General features: G+C 35.6%; 1 protein-coding gene across 1 annotated transcript; it reads right to left on the minus strand.

Annotated features, from left to right (window-relative positions):
• Window positions 1-8: 8 nt before the first annotated feature.
• On the minus strand, window positions 9-17899 carry Br140 (bromodomain-containing protein 140). The gene is made up of 23 exons (XM_085199707.1): window positions 17267-17899; window positions 16724-16963; window positions 16271-16414; window positions 15778-15871; window positions 15375-15476; window positions 11674-11812; window positions 10263-10371; window positions 9656-9742; window positions 8880-9099; window positions 8531-8627; window positions 8141-8318; window positions 7760-7923; window positions 7175-7317; window positions 6595-6683; window positions 6110-6242; window positions 5737-5865; window positions 5291-5380; window positions 4922-5021; window positions 4661-4774; window positions 3661-3765; window positions 3238-3349; window positions 2818-2915; window positions 9-2540 (listed from the first exon to the last, which is right to left on the minus strand). Exons 1-23 carry the CDS (start codon window positions 17714-17716, stop codon window positions 2210-2212), a joined length of 3468 nt encoding a protein of 1155 aa, XP_085055833.1. The 5' UTR covers window positions 17717-17899; the 3' UTR covers window positions 9-2209.
• Between the last annotated feature and the right edge of the window lie 239 nt (window positions 17900-18138).

The following is an 18138-nucleotide window of genomic DNA, read 5'->3' on the forward strand; positions in this document are numbered from 1 at the left end:
ACAAAAAGTGGATTCAAATATTTTATTTGACACAAACAACACAAAAGTATTTAACACAAAACAAAAAGTTGTTAAAGTTTGACAAATAAATAAATCTAGCCTTACATTCCTTTGTTTACTTATAAATATGATATATACATTACCTGCGCTATTGGAACTTCTCAATGTACAAATTTATTCATCTTTTTGCTTCACGCTGTATTATCCTCATATTTTACTTAATTTTAGAAAAATTGTGTGTTGAAGTGGCGGAACTAAACGCAGCACTTTGACTTGTTAGTAGAGCGAGAAAATAATAAAAAAAAATCATTCCCCTGAATCGGAATTAAACCCACAATCCTCGTGCTGCTTCTGCAGAACGGCTCAGCTTTTGAAAATGATATTTCAATTTCATTAGCCATCATTTAGTAAAAAATATAAACAGAGTCACAGTTAGATATATAAATAAGTTTACTAAAATACAAAATTGGCCTTTTCGAGACATAAATGCATAATAATTTTATTAAATTCCCATCTTCCTCCTGACATTAATGCCATCATAAGAGATATTTATGAAACTCGAAACTACTTCTCTATTATATTAATATACATATAATATGAACAATACAAAAGTTTAAGCATTTAATTTAATTTATTTTTTGAATAGTTTATTTTCAATCTAATAGTTCAATTCCAATGAGATTACATCTATATATAGTAGGTAATTAGGTATATAATAGTAATAATATTATATACATAGTTAATTTACAATTTCCTACATGTAATACATATATTTATTAGGAATTTTTAATAATTTATCCAATGTTAATATTATATGTTGTTCTTTTATAATAGGAGGCCAGTAGTGGCGCAAGGGCACAAACATGTGACTGTAAATGCAACAGGTTATGATTTCAATTCCTACTCAACATATTTAATATTTTTTGATCTGGTAAGGAGGCAAAGCGCGGCGTTAAGTTCCACCGCTCAACATGCCTCCATAATTCAACAGAAAGTGAGGATGCTTAATGAGAATGGTCTGTCTTAGAACTGTTCTAACGCTAGGTCTTTCTGCATACCCTGCTATATTCTTTATACAGTTTGAAGCAAAAATATCTAATCTAATCTTTTTAGCCACATATAGCAGGGTATGTAGAGGGAACCAATGAACCCGAGGGGGTTAACTAACTCCATTTCCCATGCACCACCCAATATTCCAGACATTGAGTACAGTACCAGGTACAAGAGCGAGGCAATGACAGTAATTCTTTTCCAAAATGAGAATTGAACCCACAACCGTCGCGTTTATAGCAAGACGCTGTGCCATGACGATCCCTAATGTTACTAAAAGTACTAAGTAATTTTAAAGTATATACAAACACACTTATAGATATTCTTTAATCTCTATGGATATATGCACAAGAATTCCATTTTAAAATATTATATCCTACTTTCATTAATATTTTTCATGTATGATAATACATATACATTCACTAGTAATAATTATGGCAATAAGAGTATTTAAATTTTGAATATCCAGATATTATCAATTTCTAGACATTATTTTATTCCATTTTATATAAATAGTAAGTTCAATTTAATAATAGCAAAAGTTTTAAATATATGTAAGTAAATATAGAAAGAAGTTATTTAAGCATTAAATGCTTATTTAGTTGCAATGTGATTGTATAATACATTAAAAAAATCACTCCAAGTAACAAAAGTAAAAAACACTTCAAAAACACTTTTAAAAAAACCAATGCATTATATTTTATTAAAAAATATTCAGTAGTTTCAGGAGATTCATAGAGAAGGTTCTAAAGCTGAACGCTATGTTCCTCGCCGGTCTTTTGGACCGATATCTAAACCTGTATCATTTATTCACTTGTTTTGTAGGCTGCACTATTATGGTAAATACAGTATGATCAATGAGTTGTGGCTGCCCTGAAGTTAGCTGTGATGACTTTACAGATTTGATTTTAGGATTATTCTTACTTTTTGTTATTTTTTTCCCGAGTGAACAATGCACAAAAATTAAGTAACCAGAAAACCAATTACCCAACAGAGCGGCCACAAGTTATCGACTGTACTATACATAGGAGGTATAACAATTATTCAACTAATCACTAGTATCAGTAGTTTCTGGAGTACGAATATGCATCATGGAGAAGGTCCCAAAGCTGAAAGCTCTATTCCTAGTCGGTCTCTTGGACCGATATCTAAACCTGTGTCATTTATCGCCGTCCACTTGTTTTCTAAACTGCATTGCATCACCATATGCCTTTTTGACAGCTTTACGATCAGTTGGTTTCCTTGATTCTATTAACTTAGCTTGATCTAAGGCTTTATCTATGCCTAAAGATTCTAATTTATTTGGTGGCAACCATTGCCATGTTCTTTTTACGTCAAAGAATAATACTAAGTATAAAATGGGTTCATGGGCATAATTTTTCTTGAGATTTAAGACATCTTGAGGCGGAACGGGTAGAGGTACTCCATTGTAGATGTATCCTTTTGGCATTTTTGGATCAATTATTAAAGCTGGGTACCAGGGGTAGCCTCTGTAATATAAAAAAATATATATATGAGACACACATACATATATGAGATACACATACATTTACTTATGAACTACTAGAGACACTATTATTATGATATTTTTTACAACAAATATTTGGGTCATTTTATGAAAAAAGAGAACACCTTCTGCTCTGGCATTTATTTTAGAATATATAATATTACTAAATTTTACATTATTAAATAAAAATTGAACTGTCTTCCATCGTTTTTTTACTATTTTAATGAATGTCTTGAGTTAGGTACTATTTATTTTTATACCTGCATTTCGCCCAAACTAGTTGTAATGGCTCCAGCTGTATATCAGACTGTGTAGTTTTCACTGGTGTTTTGGACGTTGACGATCTCGTGCCACGACCCTGGGGAATAATTAAATCCTTATAATATATAAAAGTATGTGTCATAGTGATATCGTTTGTTTTTTACGCGCAAACTATTCATCGATTTTTATGAAAATTTTAAACACATATTTTTAAGAATATAACCACGGACATAGAATGGTTTAGAAAACAAAGACCACAATTTGATAAAAAAATAAATTGGCATATACATTAAAAACATTTACACGATTATTACTTTTACTTTTTAATGATTATTCATAGATATTTAGGAACATTAACTCTGGCGATGCCGCGAATCAAAGATCTATCGCATCTTAACACTAGGTACCTTCTACCATACCTTAACGGGAGTAGTAGGAGGTTCAGTAACGTCGGCAGCACGTCGTCCACGCCTTCTGGGCTCTGGCCCGCTACCTTCTACCGTTGAATCCATTGTCTCATTGTAACTTGATCTGGAAGGGAAATGTTTATTATTGTTTATTATTACTTATATAGCATGAAGCTGATTTAATTTAATTTTTTAATATCCCCAATACTAATTTATAGATTAATCACAAAGTAAACATTAAGATGCAAGTTGTCTGTTCTATTTACTTCTTACTACCAACAATATTATAGTGTCTAAAAATATTTTCAAAAAATATAATTATGTTTTCCAAGTTAATCAAATTATTATCTTTGGTTTGACTATTTTTCATTAATATTATTAAAACAATTAGCATAAAAAAATTATAAAAGAAAGCTATTAAAAGTGTTATCTCACCCATCACTAGAGCTGAACGAACATGAGTGGTCTGAAGCATTTTCATCATCATAGTGAGTGCATGAGGAGCAAGACTGCGACCACACTGAACTACTGCTCGACGATCTGTTTGTATGGAAAATTATAAAATATTATAACTATTTATTAAAGCCGTAGTGGCGCAGAGGCACAAGCGTAACACAATGCACAAGATGTAGACGCGACAGTAGTGGGTTCGATTCTCACTCGGGGGAATGAAAACTTCTATATTTTCATTTCTTTACTCTGTCAATTAAATAAGGCAAAACGCAGCGTAGAGATTCGCCACTTTGTTAAGTGGCGAATCTCTACGCTGCCTCGAAAAATAGGCAGAAAGTGGGGAACGAAGTGCCATAAATTATTATTATTATTATATTCTTTATTGCACAAAACAAAATATAGAAATTTAAAGAAGAAACATTTTGTTGACAAGGGTGGGCTTACTTCTAAAAGAAATCTCTTCCAGCCTACCAGTGGAAGTGGATATCTATGGAACAGCGGGGAGAGTATAGTGCATAACAGAAAAATATTATATTTGAATCTATAAATATATAAATACCATAATATATATATATATATATATATATATATATATATATATATATATTCCAATATACAAAAATATATGAAAATTCCTGTTTAATATAAATACATTACAAAAAGTTTTTCAAAATCCCCATCTGGGATTTAACTAGGATAATGAATATCAAACTAAAAACATCTGCAATAGTGTGTATAATAGTTAAGTTTTTTTTATATATATATATATATATATATATATATATATATAAACTACATATATATTCTATAAATGTAAGTTCATCAAAAAAAAGGTAATAATAAAAAATCTATAGCAGCAATTTAAACCGATGCATCTTGAAAAAATAATGACACGAATAATTTGTTAAAAACCATAATATATATTTCGACGTAGCTTTTATGAGAACGTATGGCTTAATGTAGCCAAAAGTATTACACTTACCTGGATAAGGCAAGATCGCTATCAGAGCCGACTTCCCCGGGCGGGCCACGGTACTGTAAGAAGGAAGCACTGCTGGGAACCCCCGCACCCTCTCCACTAGGTTCACCTATATTTCTGTATAAAACAATATATTTGTTAAAATGATTATTTTAATAACGAAATAAAACTATGTGAAATATTTATTTGTAATTATAATTGGAAACCCAACGTTTAAACACATTGTGGTAGTCCATGACTAAAGTGAAATGAGATGGTACATACTTATCTTTATCTTGTTTCCGCGGTCGTCCTCGCCCTTTCTTTCTGGGAGAAGTTTCTAGATTCGCCCTCCCCATACTTGCTGAAAGTGTTGGTAGTGTTGCTGTAAGTAAGTATTTTTTCATATTAATTTACTTAATTTTTTCCCGCATATAGTAGGAAAGGCAGAGGGAACCCAGTTTTGAGACGTTCTTCATATTCCGCAATTTTTGAGACATCGCGTGTTGAGTGGTGGATCTCAACGCCGTGCTAAATATATATTACGTTTATCTAAAAACACATAATGTATATGTCACCAATAGCAATATATGTCATCAATACTAAATACTTTTTTAATGTACTACATATATAAATATAACACAAAAGTATTACCATCAGATCCAAAACTTTTAGGTGGCGTCGCGAGTGTAGAGGGCGACACTAATAAAGTCGGTTTCCTCAGACCTCCCAGTAGACCCAGACCTGTGGATTATAATTTATTAATTATTATTTTTTATATTTTTTCCCGACTGCTAGGGAAGGGTTATGTTTTTCGCGCTTGTCTTGTAACGATACTTCAATTATGTAAATCGGTTTGGCGGTTCTGCAGATATGAGGTAATAAAGAATATTACATACATACATACATACATACAAGATACGCGCGAAAAACGTAACCCTACCTTAGCAGTCGGGAAAAAACAAAAAACCCGGCTGCATAAAACTAAAAAGAAAATAAACAAGCCGAATAGTTTATTAGGATTAACAGTCGGGACCTTTAAGTAATTCTTAGCTGAATATAACTTATGAAAACAAGGATATTAATAAGAAAATAATTACCACTAGTGCTTGTACTGGTACTAGATTCGGGTTGTTTCGAAGGCGATTTCTCTGGTGTCGCCAACTTTTGGGTGCGTTCCACTGTTTTCTTAGGCATTATGGGCGTTTCTGAATCTGTTGTGGGTGTGTCTGTAATAAAAAGTTCTACATGATATTTTCATTTCTCCGCTCTGGTGTCGAGGCAAAGCGTGACGTTGATTTCCACCACTCAACACACACCTTCGGAATACGGCGGAAAGTGGGGAACGGAGTGTCTTAACACTTGGTTCCCTCTACCTACCCTGCTGTGTGCGGGATACATCGTGAAGCTGATTTTATTTATTTGTAGTAATACCGTTTACATATCACAATAAATCCCATAGTAAAACACTACCTATCTCTCTCGGCTGTCGCGGTGCAGATTGCGAGGCGCGTCCCCGTCCGCGACGGCCTCGCCTCCCACGACCTCTGCCTCTGCCTCTCCACCAGTTTCTGTTCACTTTGCCTTTTGAAGGGGAATCGTCTCTCTGAAATTATATAAATTAAAGTTAATTTATTACAATAATTGCAACGTCTGTAAAAAGGTATATGAAAAAAATTAATTAATGGAGTTCTAGATCTATCTTTCAATTATTCCAATATACAAAAATATATGAAAATTCCTGTTTAATATAAATACATTACAAAAAGTTTTTCAAAATCCCCATCTGGGATTTAACTAGGATAATGAATATCAAACTAAAAACATCTGCAATAGTGTGTATAATAGTTAAGTTTTTTTTAGCATCACACAGTCCAGAGTATAGTCCTCCCCCCCGTGCCACTAGGGCTTAGGTTACTGTTATTATTGCCAATTATCATAATTAACACAATACATACAGTATTATTTTCATCATCTGTATCCCCACGAACACTTGTTTGACGTCTCTCACTGCGAGCTACAGATACTTCTCGTTCACTGCGAGTCTCTGAAACATTTATTATATTTATAAATAAAGTAGATTTAACCTGCATGCATAGTTAAATAGAAATGTATAAATAAACATTTTGTATTCTAAGCGAGGGAAATAAAATAAAAATAAATATTGCGTGTTAAGCGCGCAGTGCTCCAGGATTCGGCGAAATGGGGGAAGGGAGTATTTTAACACTACGTATCCTATTGTGTGCGGGATAGTGTACCCTGCAGAAAAAATACAAATATTAAAATAATTAAATATTTCATTAAATTATAAGATAATTGGAATGAATTGGAGCTATTTCTATACTCAGGAGAATTTGTATTTTGTTAACATTATTTCGTGGTCACTTCCGTGTTCGAAACGTCAGGAAGTCCTACCAAAAATGTACATAACTAAATATACGTGATCAATCTAGTATAAGAGTTTCACTTAAAACAGTATCTATAAATTAACTATAACATAACTATAAATTTACAGAATTTTAAGCCTGATTATCTCACCGGCAGTATGGTCGCTATCCGAGCTGGAGCGCCTCTCATCCACCTCCCCGAGCCCCGCCAGCGCCGCCATGCCCGCCTCGATCACGTCGCGGCGCCCCTGACGGAATATCGGGACGCACTGTTCACGCATTTTTATACCCGCCCTGATTTAAATAGTGAATATGGTTATTAATATGGGTTATATTAGTTGTTAGGCTAAAATAACAAATATAATGTTATTGTAGATAAAGGTATTTTAGTTATTTAACAGCGAAAAAATAAATATTTATTAGTTTCTACGGTTGATGAGTCTTGGCCGCTTTGAAGTTAGCTGTAGATGGTTGCTAAATGTTTTAGTATTTTTTTACTTTTCATTATTTTCTTCTGCTTTTACAAAATAAGCTTAACTTTAGCTTAAGTACCACCACTAACACGAGTCGTCAACCGCGCTGTATTTAAGTAGAAACATTGTTTTAAATCAACGAAGTAACGTTCGACGGCCGCTTTCTTATCGACATAGTTTCTCAAACTTCAAAAAGGAATTAACAATTAGAAGACTTTAAAATCTAAAATTATTAATAATCTATACTAACAAATATTACTTACTTATAAAACACAGTATCCTTATTATTATAGGTGAGACAATTATCTATCATGAGCTGGAAGTCTGCTTCAACGTCGTCTACCGTCTTATACGCACCTCGGTCTAACTTCTTGCCCATGGTGCTCAAATCCATAGGATGTTTTACTATCGTACTGTAATCTGGCACCTGTAATATAATTTAACTTTAACATAGTGTTAAGACACTGCGTTTTCCAGTTCTGAAAACCCTTTGTAATTAGTAAAGTGGATTGAAAAAAAACAAGTCAAGAGATGATTATGAAATGGAAGCGTAGCACCACGACCATGCGCGCGCACACACGCTCGCGCTCACATTCACGCATGCACACACACACGCTCCCACACACACACACGCACGCACGCACCTCAAGCAGGTCCACAGGCTCTGTAAACACGTCGCTGAGGTCGGCGTGGCGCAACAGGCGCAGCAGCTTATGCAGCGCGGCGCGCTCGGGCCGCAGCGAGTGCAGCACGCAGCGCTCCCACACGCGCGTGTACTCTGCCTTGAGCCGCTCGCGCTTGCGCACCAGCTCACAGAGTAATCTATTAACAATCAAAAATATGTTAATCAATTTTATTCAAAAAAGGTAGTGAAAAGATGTGTTGTGACACTAAGAACAAGTGAGAAATGTGTCTCCGTTCTTCTCTTTCCATGCAATTTTCGAGATATTATATGTTGAGTGGCGGAACTCAACGGCGCTATACCAGAGCGAAAAAAATATTTATGATAACAATATAAAATCATAGTTTCGTACCGAGCCCTTTCCAAATCTTGACGTATTCTCTGCCAATATTTAAGTTGATTGCACAGTTCGCGTACATTGACCGTGCCATCTTGGATACCTCTGGTACCTGAAAATAATTTTAAAATAATATTATGAAACGAATACTAAGTACTATTTTAACATTCACCACAAAATAATTGAATATATTTTCATAATTATAATAAGTAAATATTCGCATAGTTCAAGCGGACGAAGCCGCGCGGGTCCGTTAGTATTAAAATAAAAGATCATTAAATTTTCTAAGGTTTTTCTTTATACAAAAAATAAAATAAACACAACAAACATTTCGCATATAACACAAAATACTAACGCTACATACCATGATGGCTGGTCAGGCTCTGCAACCGTCTCAATAATGGGACCCCATTACGGCTGTGTCGTTTCAGGGTCCAATAGGCAAGGAGTCGTTTCATGAGTTGGGCCCGAGCTGGTGGTGGGCCGTGGGCCAGTTGCGCCACTTCTGCTACGCGCTCAGCTGGTAAAGTTGGTACTAGCACCACTGGGGCCCATGTTCGCTTTAAGGCGAGGACACGCCGCGCCTGGGGATATAAATAATAGATCAAAATATTTTTTTATTTCAACTTTTGTAAGTACTTTTAAATCGTCGAATCAAAATAACTCCGGTACTGGTATAGCAGCCTAGGCAGAAGGAACTATTGAAAAGGCACTTCTTTCTTCACTTTTCCCTCATTTTTGCGACTTTATGTGTTGAGTGAGGGAACTCAACACTACATTTTTTATCGTTACAATATTAAATAGGCCATCGTGGCCCAGGGGCACAAAGGTGTGACTGTATCGCGACGGTTGTGGGTGCGATGTGATTTTTGATTCCAGTGGGAATCAAAATCCGAATCGTCCAGCAGAACGCTTTGCACCGGCGCCACGACAGCCTCGAACCTCGTACAATTGGAAAGTGGAGAGTGCACTGTTTTAACATTCAGTTATAACTAACTGCTACATACACTATAACCATAATCAACTTTAATAAAAAATATGTTTTAATTATATAAAACGTACCTACTTTCTACTTTTATTAAACAGATCTTAATAAAATTGTATGCTTATTAATTATGTTAAAAAATAATAATATTATACCTGTTTAATTTTCTCACGACCCTTTTGCCTGATAGCTGTAAGGTCTGTTGTTTTAGTGTCACCTTCAGATTCTAGTGCTCTTCTTTCCTTTTTGAGATAACATTAATTAATTAGCAATTCATTTTATAATTTTATCCACTGAAAACTTAAAATTAGATCTTGATATATTTAAGGTGAAACATATTAAAAATACATAAACAAACTAGATTACTACATATAAACAAACTAGTCATCAACTAGAAGTTATGTATGATATATGACACATTCTACCTGCCAGAGGTAACTCAAACCGCTACTACAGTAGATTACATTAAAACTATTAAGGTGTATAGCCTAGTACTATCAAAATGTTGTTTTCTAGTACTATAAAAATGTTTTTTTCAAGATCATCAATTTATCAAGATAAGTTGTTGATTAAATCATTTTTTTAATTTATTAATATTAAATCAATTTATCTAGATAAATTGTATATTAACAGAAAAAAAAATTCTTGAACTCAGGCCAGTAGTTCCTGAGCTTAGCTCGTTCAATCAATTAAACTTTTCAATTTTATAATATTAGTATAGTTAAATGATATCTAAAAACCAATATAAATAATCAACATTACTTGTAATATATGAGCTGGTGTATGAGCATCACAGTATGCCATCTTGGCGACCTGCACTGGTTGGCTGGGGTCCCGCCCCGTGCCCGCTGCTTCCATTTTCATGTATAATCTAGAAATTTCACAATTGAATAACTATTTTTTATGGTATTTCTCTAACTTAGTGTAAGGACACTTCACTCGCTTGTTTTCGTCTGAATTTAAGACATTTGCATATTAAGTGTTGAGCAACTCTAAAACAGGAAATTTTAGAGGAGAAAAAGTAAAAAACTGATTTTATATTTATTTATTGACAACACACACATTGATTTTATTTTATATAAACAAAAAATTGACAACACACACAGTATAAAATCATAATTATAAAACAAAAACTGTTTTGTTATATTAAAAAAACCTTGTGGTTTTAGTTGGTATATCTTTTAAGATTTCTGTGATGTATTAATCCATACCTATATTATAAATTCGAAAGTAACTCTGTCTGTCTGTCTGTCTTTTACGCAATCAGGCCCAAACCGCTAATTTAATTGTAATAAAATACACATATAGAGATACATGAGAGTACCGGGATGAACATAGGATACTTTTTTTTCTTATATTTGTAATATTGTCGATATATACTAATATATTAAATACATTTTAAATTGACATGCAATTTATTCCGCCATGTTAATAACAATCGTCGCTACGCGTTGCTAAGCAACGGCTTGCAAAGTTTGTTGTTTTAAGAAAACGTCACCCAAAGTGAGTTTGCCTAATGCGTGCATGGCGCGCGCCGATATAGATTTATATACATTAACAAAAATTAGATGATTTCTATAATTTGATATTCATCCTTATGAAAATAAATATAATAGTCACTTTTAGCATTTTATCTAGATGGAAATTATAGTTTACTATATAGCATTCTAATAAATAAGGAGATGTTACTAATTCGAAATGACCTAGCCTACGAGTGGTATAGTATGACCGATGCGAACGGGCAGATGACTTTGATGGTTTTGTAATTTTTTATATATTTTCGAATTACTATTATTTTTTATGTAATTATTTGCTGTTTATGGATGTTATACACTTAAAATATGGTAATTTTAATCATTTCGGATTTTATTTAATATTGTTCGCAAAAATTAATAATTAATTAATTTAGAAAAATGCGCGATAAAAAAACTTTAGGTATTTTTTCTAATATTAAAAATTTCCTTTAGTTACTTTTACTTCTTTTGTTTGTTCATTTCAGTTACTCAGATATTTTTTCTAATAATAAATCTCCACTTATTATTATTTTTTAACTTATTTTAATTATTTGGGCTTATATTTTCGCGGGCGTAGCCGCGTCCGGGCCCACTAGTAATCTATGGAAACATAATAAAGTTTTGGATAATTATCTGAACATTAAAAAGAAACCATTTACCCAGCTTGCTGAGCGCAAGTGACATGGAAAGCGGAATAACAATTGCTCCTATGACACTGTATGCAGGCGCCAGCGCCGCGTTGCTTACACACCATACACTGTAACTTCCATCTTGCCGCTGGTATCATTTCTATTGAATCTGGGAAAAAAACAAATCTTGAAATTTCTTTTAATATGTATTATGTATTAATAATGTAAGGTGTAAGGGAGTACAATTCCATCTCAGTACTCTCAGCCAACCTCACCTGCACGTGGTGCACCCTGCCAAATAACGAACGAGGCTCTGGCGACCGACTAATGGCGGTATAACCATTCCATTTAGACGTAGCTAAATTTTAGATTGGTAACGGGCAGCAGCGCTACCGATGCGAGAAGTTACGTCCTGCGATCACCAACACGCATGCCCAGCGTGGTGATTACGGGCAACAACCTTAATGGCACACTACAACCACAGACAAAGGCCCTCAGTTCCCGGTCGCTCCGCTATTCCAAGCCAAGGTGGCGGCTTTGGTAACGGCGGGGCAGAGGGTGCTAAGAATCCCCGGGCTACGGTAGGCCGCCGACACCAACTGACTCTGGCTACGTATAACGGACGCACGCTACGGCTCGACGAACATCTAGCGCAGCTTGAGGAGGAGCTGACCAATATCAAGTGGCACATCTTGGGTTTATGTGAAGTCCGACGAGAGGGGGAGGATACCATAACTTTAGAGTCAGGTCATCTTATGTACTTCAGAGAGGGAGACCAACTATCCCAAGGCGGTGTGGGGTTTATGGTCCACAAGACTCTGTCTGACAACGTTATAGAAATATCAAGTGTGTCGACGAGGGTAGCGTACCTTGTGATTAGACTTACCAAAAGATATAATCTCAAGATAATTCAAGTATACGCACCGACTTCGACACACTCCGATAATGAAGTGGAAGAAATGTATGAAGACATCACAAAAGCCTTACATAGCACTCAAAAGGCCCACTTTAACGTTGTCATGGGGGATTTCAACGCCAAAGTGGGAGTACAACCTAACAGAGAATCGGTAGTAGGACCATATGGATTTGGAAGCAGGAATCACAGGGGGCAAATGCTCGTCAACTTCCTGGAGAAAGAGGGGCTGTTTGTAATGAACTCTTACTTTAAAAAACATCCTAAGCGGAGGTGGACGTGGCAAAGCCCTGACGCTGTGACACGAAGTGAGATAGACTACATTATATCAGACAAAAGACGAATATTTAGGGATGTCTCCGTCGTCACTAGGTTTAACACCGGAAGTGATCATCGTCTTGTACGAGGCACTCTAAATGTTCACTATAAACTCGAACGCCTACGTCTCATAAAATCTACACTTCGACCAAATCTGCTTCAAACTGTTGCTGGGTCTGAAACATTTCAGCTGAAACTGGAGAACCGATTTGCTGTCCTGGAAACTACAAGCGACGTTAACATTGACCATAAGCTAGACCAAGTGGTGGGAATTCTTCGTGATGAAGGGACAAAATTCTACCAGACGCAAAATTCTACTAAGAAATCCAAACTTTCGGGGGAATCTCTACGGCTAATGCAAAGGCGACGTGAAAATCCCAATGGCACTTCATCAAATTTGAATAAGCAAATATCTAAGCTGATAAGACGCGACCTCCGAAGCTCCAATACACGTTGTATAAAAGAAGCGATCGAGCAAAATCGGGGGTCAAAAGTCTTCGCTCGACGATTAGGCCGAAGTCATCTGACGAAGTTGACCACTTTTAATCGAAAAGTTGCCGCCTCCAAGCCGGAAATTCTTATGGAAATCGAGGATTTCTACGGTAAACTTTATGCTTCAAAAGCGTCCCGTCCCAAGCCCGAATCGGGAGATCCCAGAGCCACTTTATCACGCCGCCTCACAGACAACTTGCCGGAAGTAACACAGGACGAAATTTCGATGGCCTTGGGGCAGCTTAAGAATAGAAAAGCACCAGGAGAAGACGGAATAACGACGGAGTTACTAAAAGCAGGCGGAAAACCTATACTTACATGTCTCCAACGTATATTCAATTCCGTCTTGTTTTCGGGAAAAACTCCAAAGGCATGGAGCAATAGTATTGTCGTCTTGTTTTTCAAAAAGGGAGACAAAACCCTATTGAAAAACTACCGACCAATTTCCTTGTTGAGCCATGTCTATAAGCTGTTTTCTAGGGTCATCACGAATCGTCTTGCGCGTAGACTTGATGAATTTCAACCTGCCGAACAGGCCGGATTTCGCAAAGGCTATAGTACCATAGACCATATTCACACGGTACGGCAGATTATACAGAAGACCGAAGAGTATAATCTTCCCTTGTGCCTAGCGTTTGTGGACTATGAGAAAGCCTTCGACACCATTGAAATCTGGTCTGTTCTTGAGTCCTTGCAACGATGCCAAGTCGATTGGCGATATATCAAAGTGTTGGGAAGCCTTTATAATGCAGCGACTATGACCGTCCAAGTACAGAATCAGCAGTCTAAACTTATCCACCTGCATCGAGGAGTGAGACAAGGGGACGTAATTTCTCCCAAATTATTCACTAATGCATTGGAGGATATGTTCAAGACGCTGCACTGGAAAGGACGGGGCATAAACTTAGATGGCAAATTTCTCTCACACTTGCGGTTTGCAGACGACATTGTCATTGTTGCTGAAACCGTGCAGGACCTGCAATACATGTTGAGCACCTTGGCTGAATCTTCTGCTCGCATCGGTCTTCGGATGAACTTGGATAAAACCAAGATAATGTTCAACGAACATGTAATTCCGGAACCGATTGCACTTCATGGGGTACCTCTCGAAGTTGTTCAGGAATATGTCTATCTTGGTCAAACTGTACAGTTAGGTAGAAACAACTTCGAGATGGAGGCTCGCAGAAGAATACAGCTTGGTTGGGCGGCATATGGGCAACTGCGTGATGTCTTTTCGTCATCAATACCGCAAAGTCTAAAGACGAAGGTCTTTAATGAGTGCGTCCTACCAGTTATGACATACGGAGCCGAGACGTGGACACTGACAGTGCGATTGGTCCACCAGCTTAAAGTCGCTCAGCGTGCTATGGAAAGGGCTATGCTTGGAATATCTCTGAAGGATCGAATTCAAAATGAAGTTATCCGACAGAGAACCAATGCTATCGACATAGCCCAAAGGATTAGCAGGCTGAAGTGGCAATGGGCTGGTCACATTTGCCGCAGAACCGATGACCGTTGGGGTAAGCGCGTTCTACAGTGGAGACCACGCCTCGGCAAGCGTAATGTAGGACGTCCTCCAGCTAGATGGGGTGACGATATTCGCAAAGTAGCGGGCAGCGGCTGGATACGAAGAGCTGAAGATCGAGCTCAGTGGCGTGCCATTGGAGAGGCCTATGTCCAGCAGTGGACGAGGACAGGCTGATGATGATGATGATGATGATTAATAATGACATTGTTTAATATTTTTTTGTATGAGCAACTGTTTAAATAAATATATAAGTACAACACAAGAAACGAACATCAGTTTAAAATATATTGAGCGAAATTAAAAGTATACTTCAATGTGAAGTATATCTCAACAAGATCAAAATTTTATAAGAATATTTCAAACAAAAATAAAACAACTATATATTTAACTATACAAATTTATGGTTTGAAATAATCCTAGCATTAAGAAATTTAAATTTAATAAGAACTCAAAGTGGTATTACACAAAATAAATACATACCAATAGGTTCCAAAAACACAGTATTAGCAAAACGCACTTCAGGTATCCACAATGCGCAAACTACATGCGCCCATGTCCCTTGATCTGTTTGCTTGAAAGCACCTGCAATGTGGACTTAAATACATCTTCTGCTTCAATTTATGCTGTATCCCACATAGTAAGGTAGACAGAGGGAACCCAGTGTTAAACCCCAAGCGACGCCAAATACTCGAGGCATTGCGTGTTGAGCGGCGAAACTCAACACCGCGCTTTGCCTCAACATCAAAGTGCCTCCAGAATTCAGCGGAAAGTGGGGAGCGGAGTGACTTAGCACTAGGTTCCCTTTACCGACTCTAGTATATGTGGGATACAACGGGAACATAAAAAAACATCGTATTTTACCAATTCTGGAAAAAGATTTTACCTCCAGTATTAGGACACAAAACACAATTAACAAGACGCGATGGTGATTGTAAACATCTCCTACACAGCCATTGTCCTTCTGGAATATATGGTACCTGGAAATAAGAATGCAAAATACAAACAAGTGTTCTCATTTACTTTCTCAACTTTGTATCTTTTTAGGAGATATTAATAAAAAGTTAAGTATTTCTCCAAATTGGTGGTGAAGTGAGCTTGGCTCTTTTTACAATGGAAATAAAAATTTTAGGAGGCTTTGTAACTGAAGGTCAAATAGTAAGATATATGATCTTCAATTATTCTGTCAGTTCATGGGTAACTTCTCATGGTAACCTATAAAAGAATATATATTCTTCAAGAAAAATCATATCAGAATCGAAAAGTAATCGAAGAATTTCTTGATTGAAACATACATTTTTTAATTTATGTTTAATTCACAAATATGATATTGATGCTATCAATATGCTTTTTTTAAGTAAATTCAAAATTAATCATACCCCATAACAATCCTGATGGACAGCCAGATTACACATATCACAAAATAAAATAACATTTGTGTTCTGACATTCTCCGTCCATACAAATACAGCAGACTGCATCTTCGTCTACTGTTGCAGCTGTTTGTTGTCCATTTTGAGTTGCCTGATGTCAAAAATAAAATAAATATAATTGGAAAACTATTATAACATGATTTAACTACTAAGAAAATATACTATTTTATATAAGTGTAAGTTTAAAATTGGATATATATCTATATTGTATAGGAATCACATTAGTTGCCTTTTTAAGGATTTGTTTGTTGTTTTAATTTTAAAAATATATATGACATGTTACATATTTTATGACATGAATAATAAAAATGAAAATATTACAGAACATAAAAATGATAATTAAATTAATATTTAAATTTTAATAATTAAATTAACCTAATAATATGAAAATCAAACATACCTGAAAATATGATTCCTTTTCAAGTCTATCCATTAACAATTCCAATGTATCAACAGACACTGGAGGCAAGCCTTGTTTAACTCTATTCTTGTTGATGATAGCCAACCATGCTGTATCTTCTTCATCCACATCATATTCTACTTCACCATCCAGTTCTTCAGCTGATTTTTCTATGAATCTGATGTAAGCATTTGGCCGAGGTGGTGCATCACATACTCTTTCATTATAATCGGGTATTAACTGCAAATTTTATTTTGAAATTGGTATATTTTTTAGCATCTTCACTTATTATTCCAAATAGCAGCCTAGACTAGGGGAAGCTAGAGTTAAGTCACTGCATCCCTATTTTCTTACCTGGAACTGGAACTGAATGCTATAGCAAAGGAATGACAATCACTTAAATATCCCTGAAGTAGTAATTGAAGCCATCACCAATGCTTTTACAGTCAGATGTTACAGTCAGTTGTGGTTCAACTGCTTCAATTGTTATTATTATTTAAATATTGAAATAAATAAATTTACAAAACATATATATTTACTTACACGAAAAGAAGCTTCAGGTAGTTTTACATGAGGTTCTGCTGGAGGTTCTACGAAAGGCAGAGGTTTCTCAAGCTCCGCATTCTTTTTCTCCCATTCTTCCAAAGAAATAATAGGTAACGGCTGATCTATCGGTATTCTACTGATTTTACCATCAATCTCAAATTGTACTACTTTTTGCGCTTCTGCGAAAGTTAGCGCTTCCTTAGGAGGACTCTGTAAAGCTATATCCCCAGTTGTCACTGCGGCCCTGGCTCTTCCCTTCTTGCGGTGGCTTGCAATTGCGGGAGTTACCGGTGTCGGATTGTCATGATCGTAATTAACTAAGTGATATTGTAAGCCACACAGGCTTTTATAAACTTTGTCACATTTTTCCAAAGGACATTGATAAGGAGGAGGCCTATTTTGTCTTAATTTCTTACAAAACTCCAAAACATCAAAATCCAATCCCATTTTTGTTTTTATGGAACAACTCAGTTATAAGACATTGCAACGATTTCGGAAATTGTGTATATAGAGATCAAGGGTAACCACGACTTTTGAAACCTATATGTATCAATTTTTACAGTAAATACACGTTTTCTACTAAAGTGAAAGGCATATCATAATTGATTATTGAACTAAAAAGGGAAAAAATACAGTTGAATGCAATCAATGAAGCAACTCCCAACAATTATCAACGACTATCACGAACAGAATCTGACATATGTCATGTATATAACATGTTTATAAATTATGATTGCTATTTATATATAATTGTTATTGTATTGCCTATCGTACAAATAAAATATTATTTCCAAAAAATGTTATTAAAATTATAATTCTACATTTTATTATATTTATTTATATAAACATAGTAAAATTTATGGAAATTA

The sequence above is a fragment of the Heliconius melpomene genome, chromosome 2 (assembly GCF_056956725.1).
Source record: "Heliconius melpomene rosina isolate 202511_hmr_F chromosome 2, ASM5695672v1, whole genome shotgun sequence".
NCBI classification, from domain to species: Eukaryota; Metazoa; Arthropoda; class Insecta; order Lepidoptera; family Nymphalidae; genus Heliconius; species Heliconius melpomene.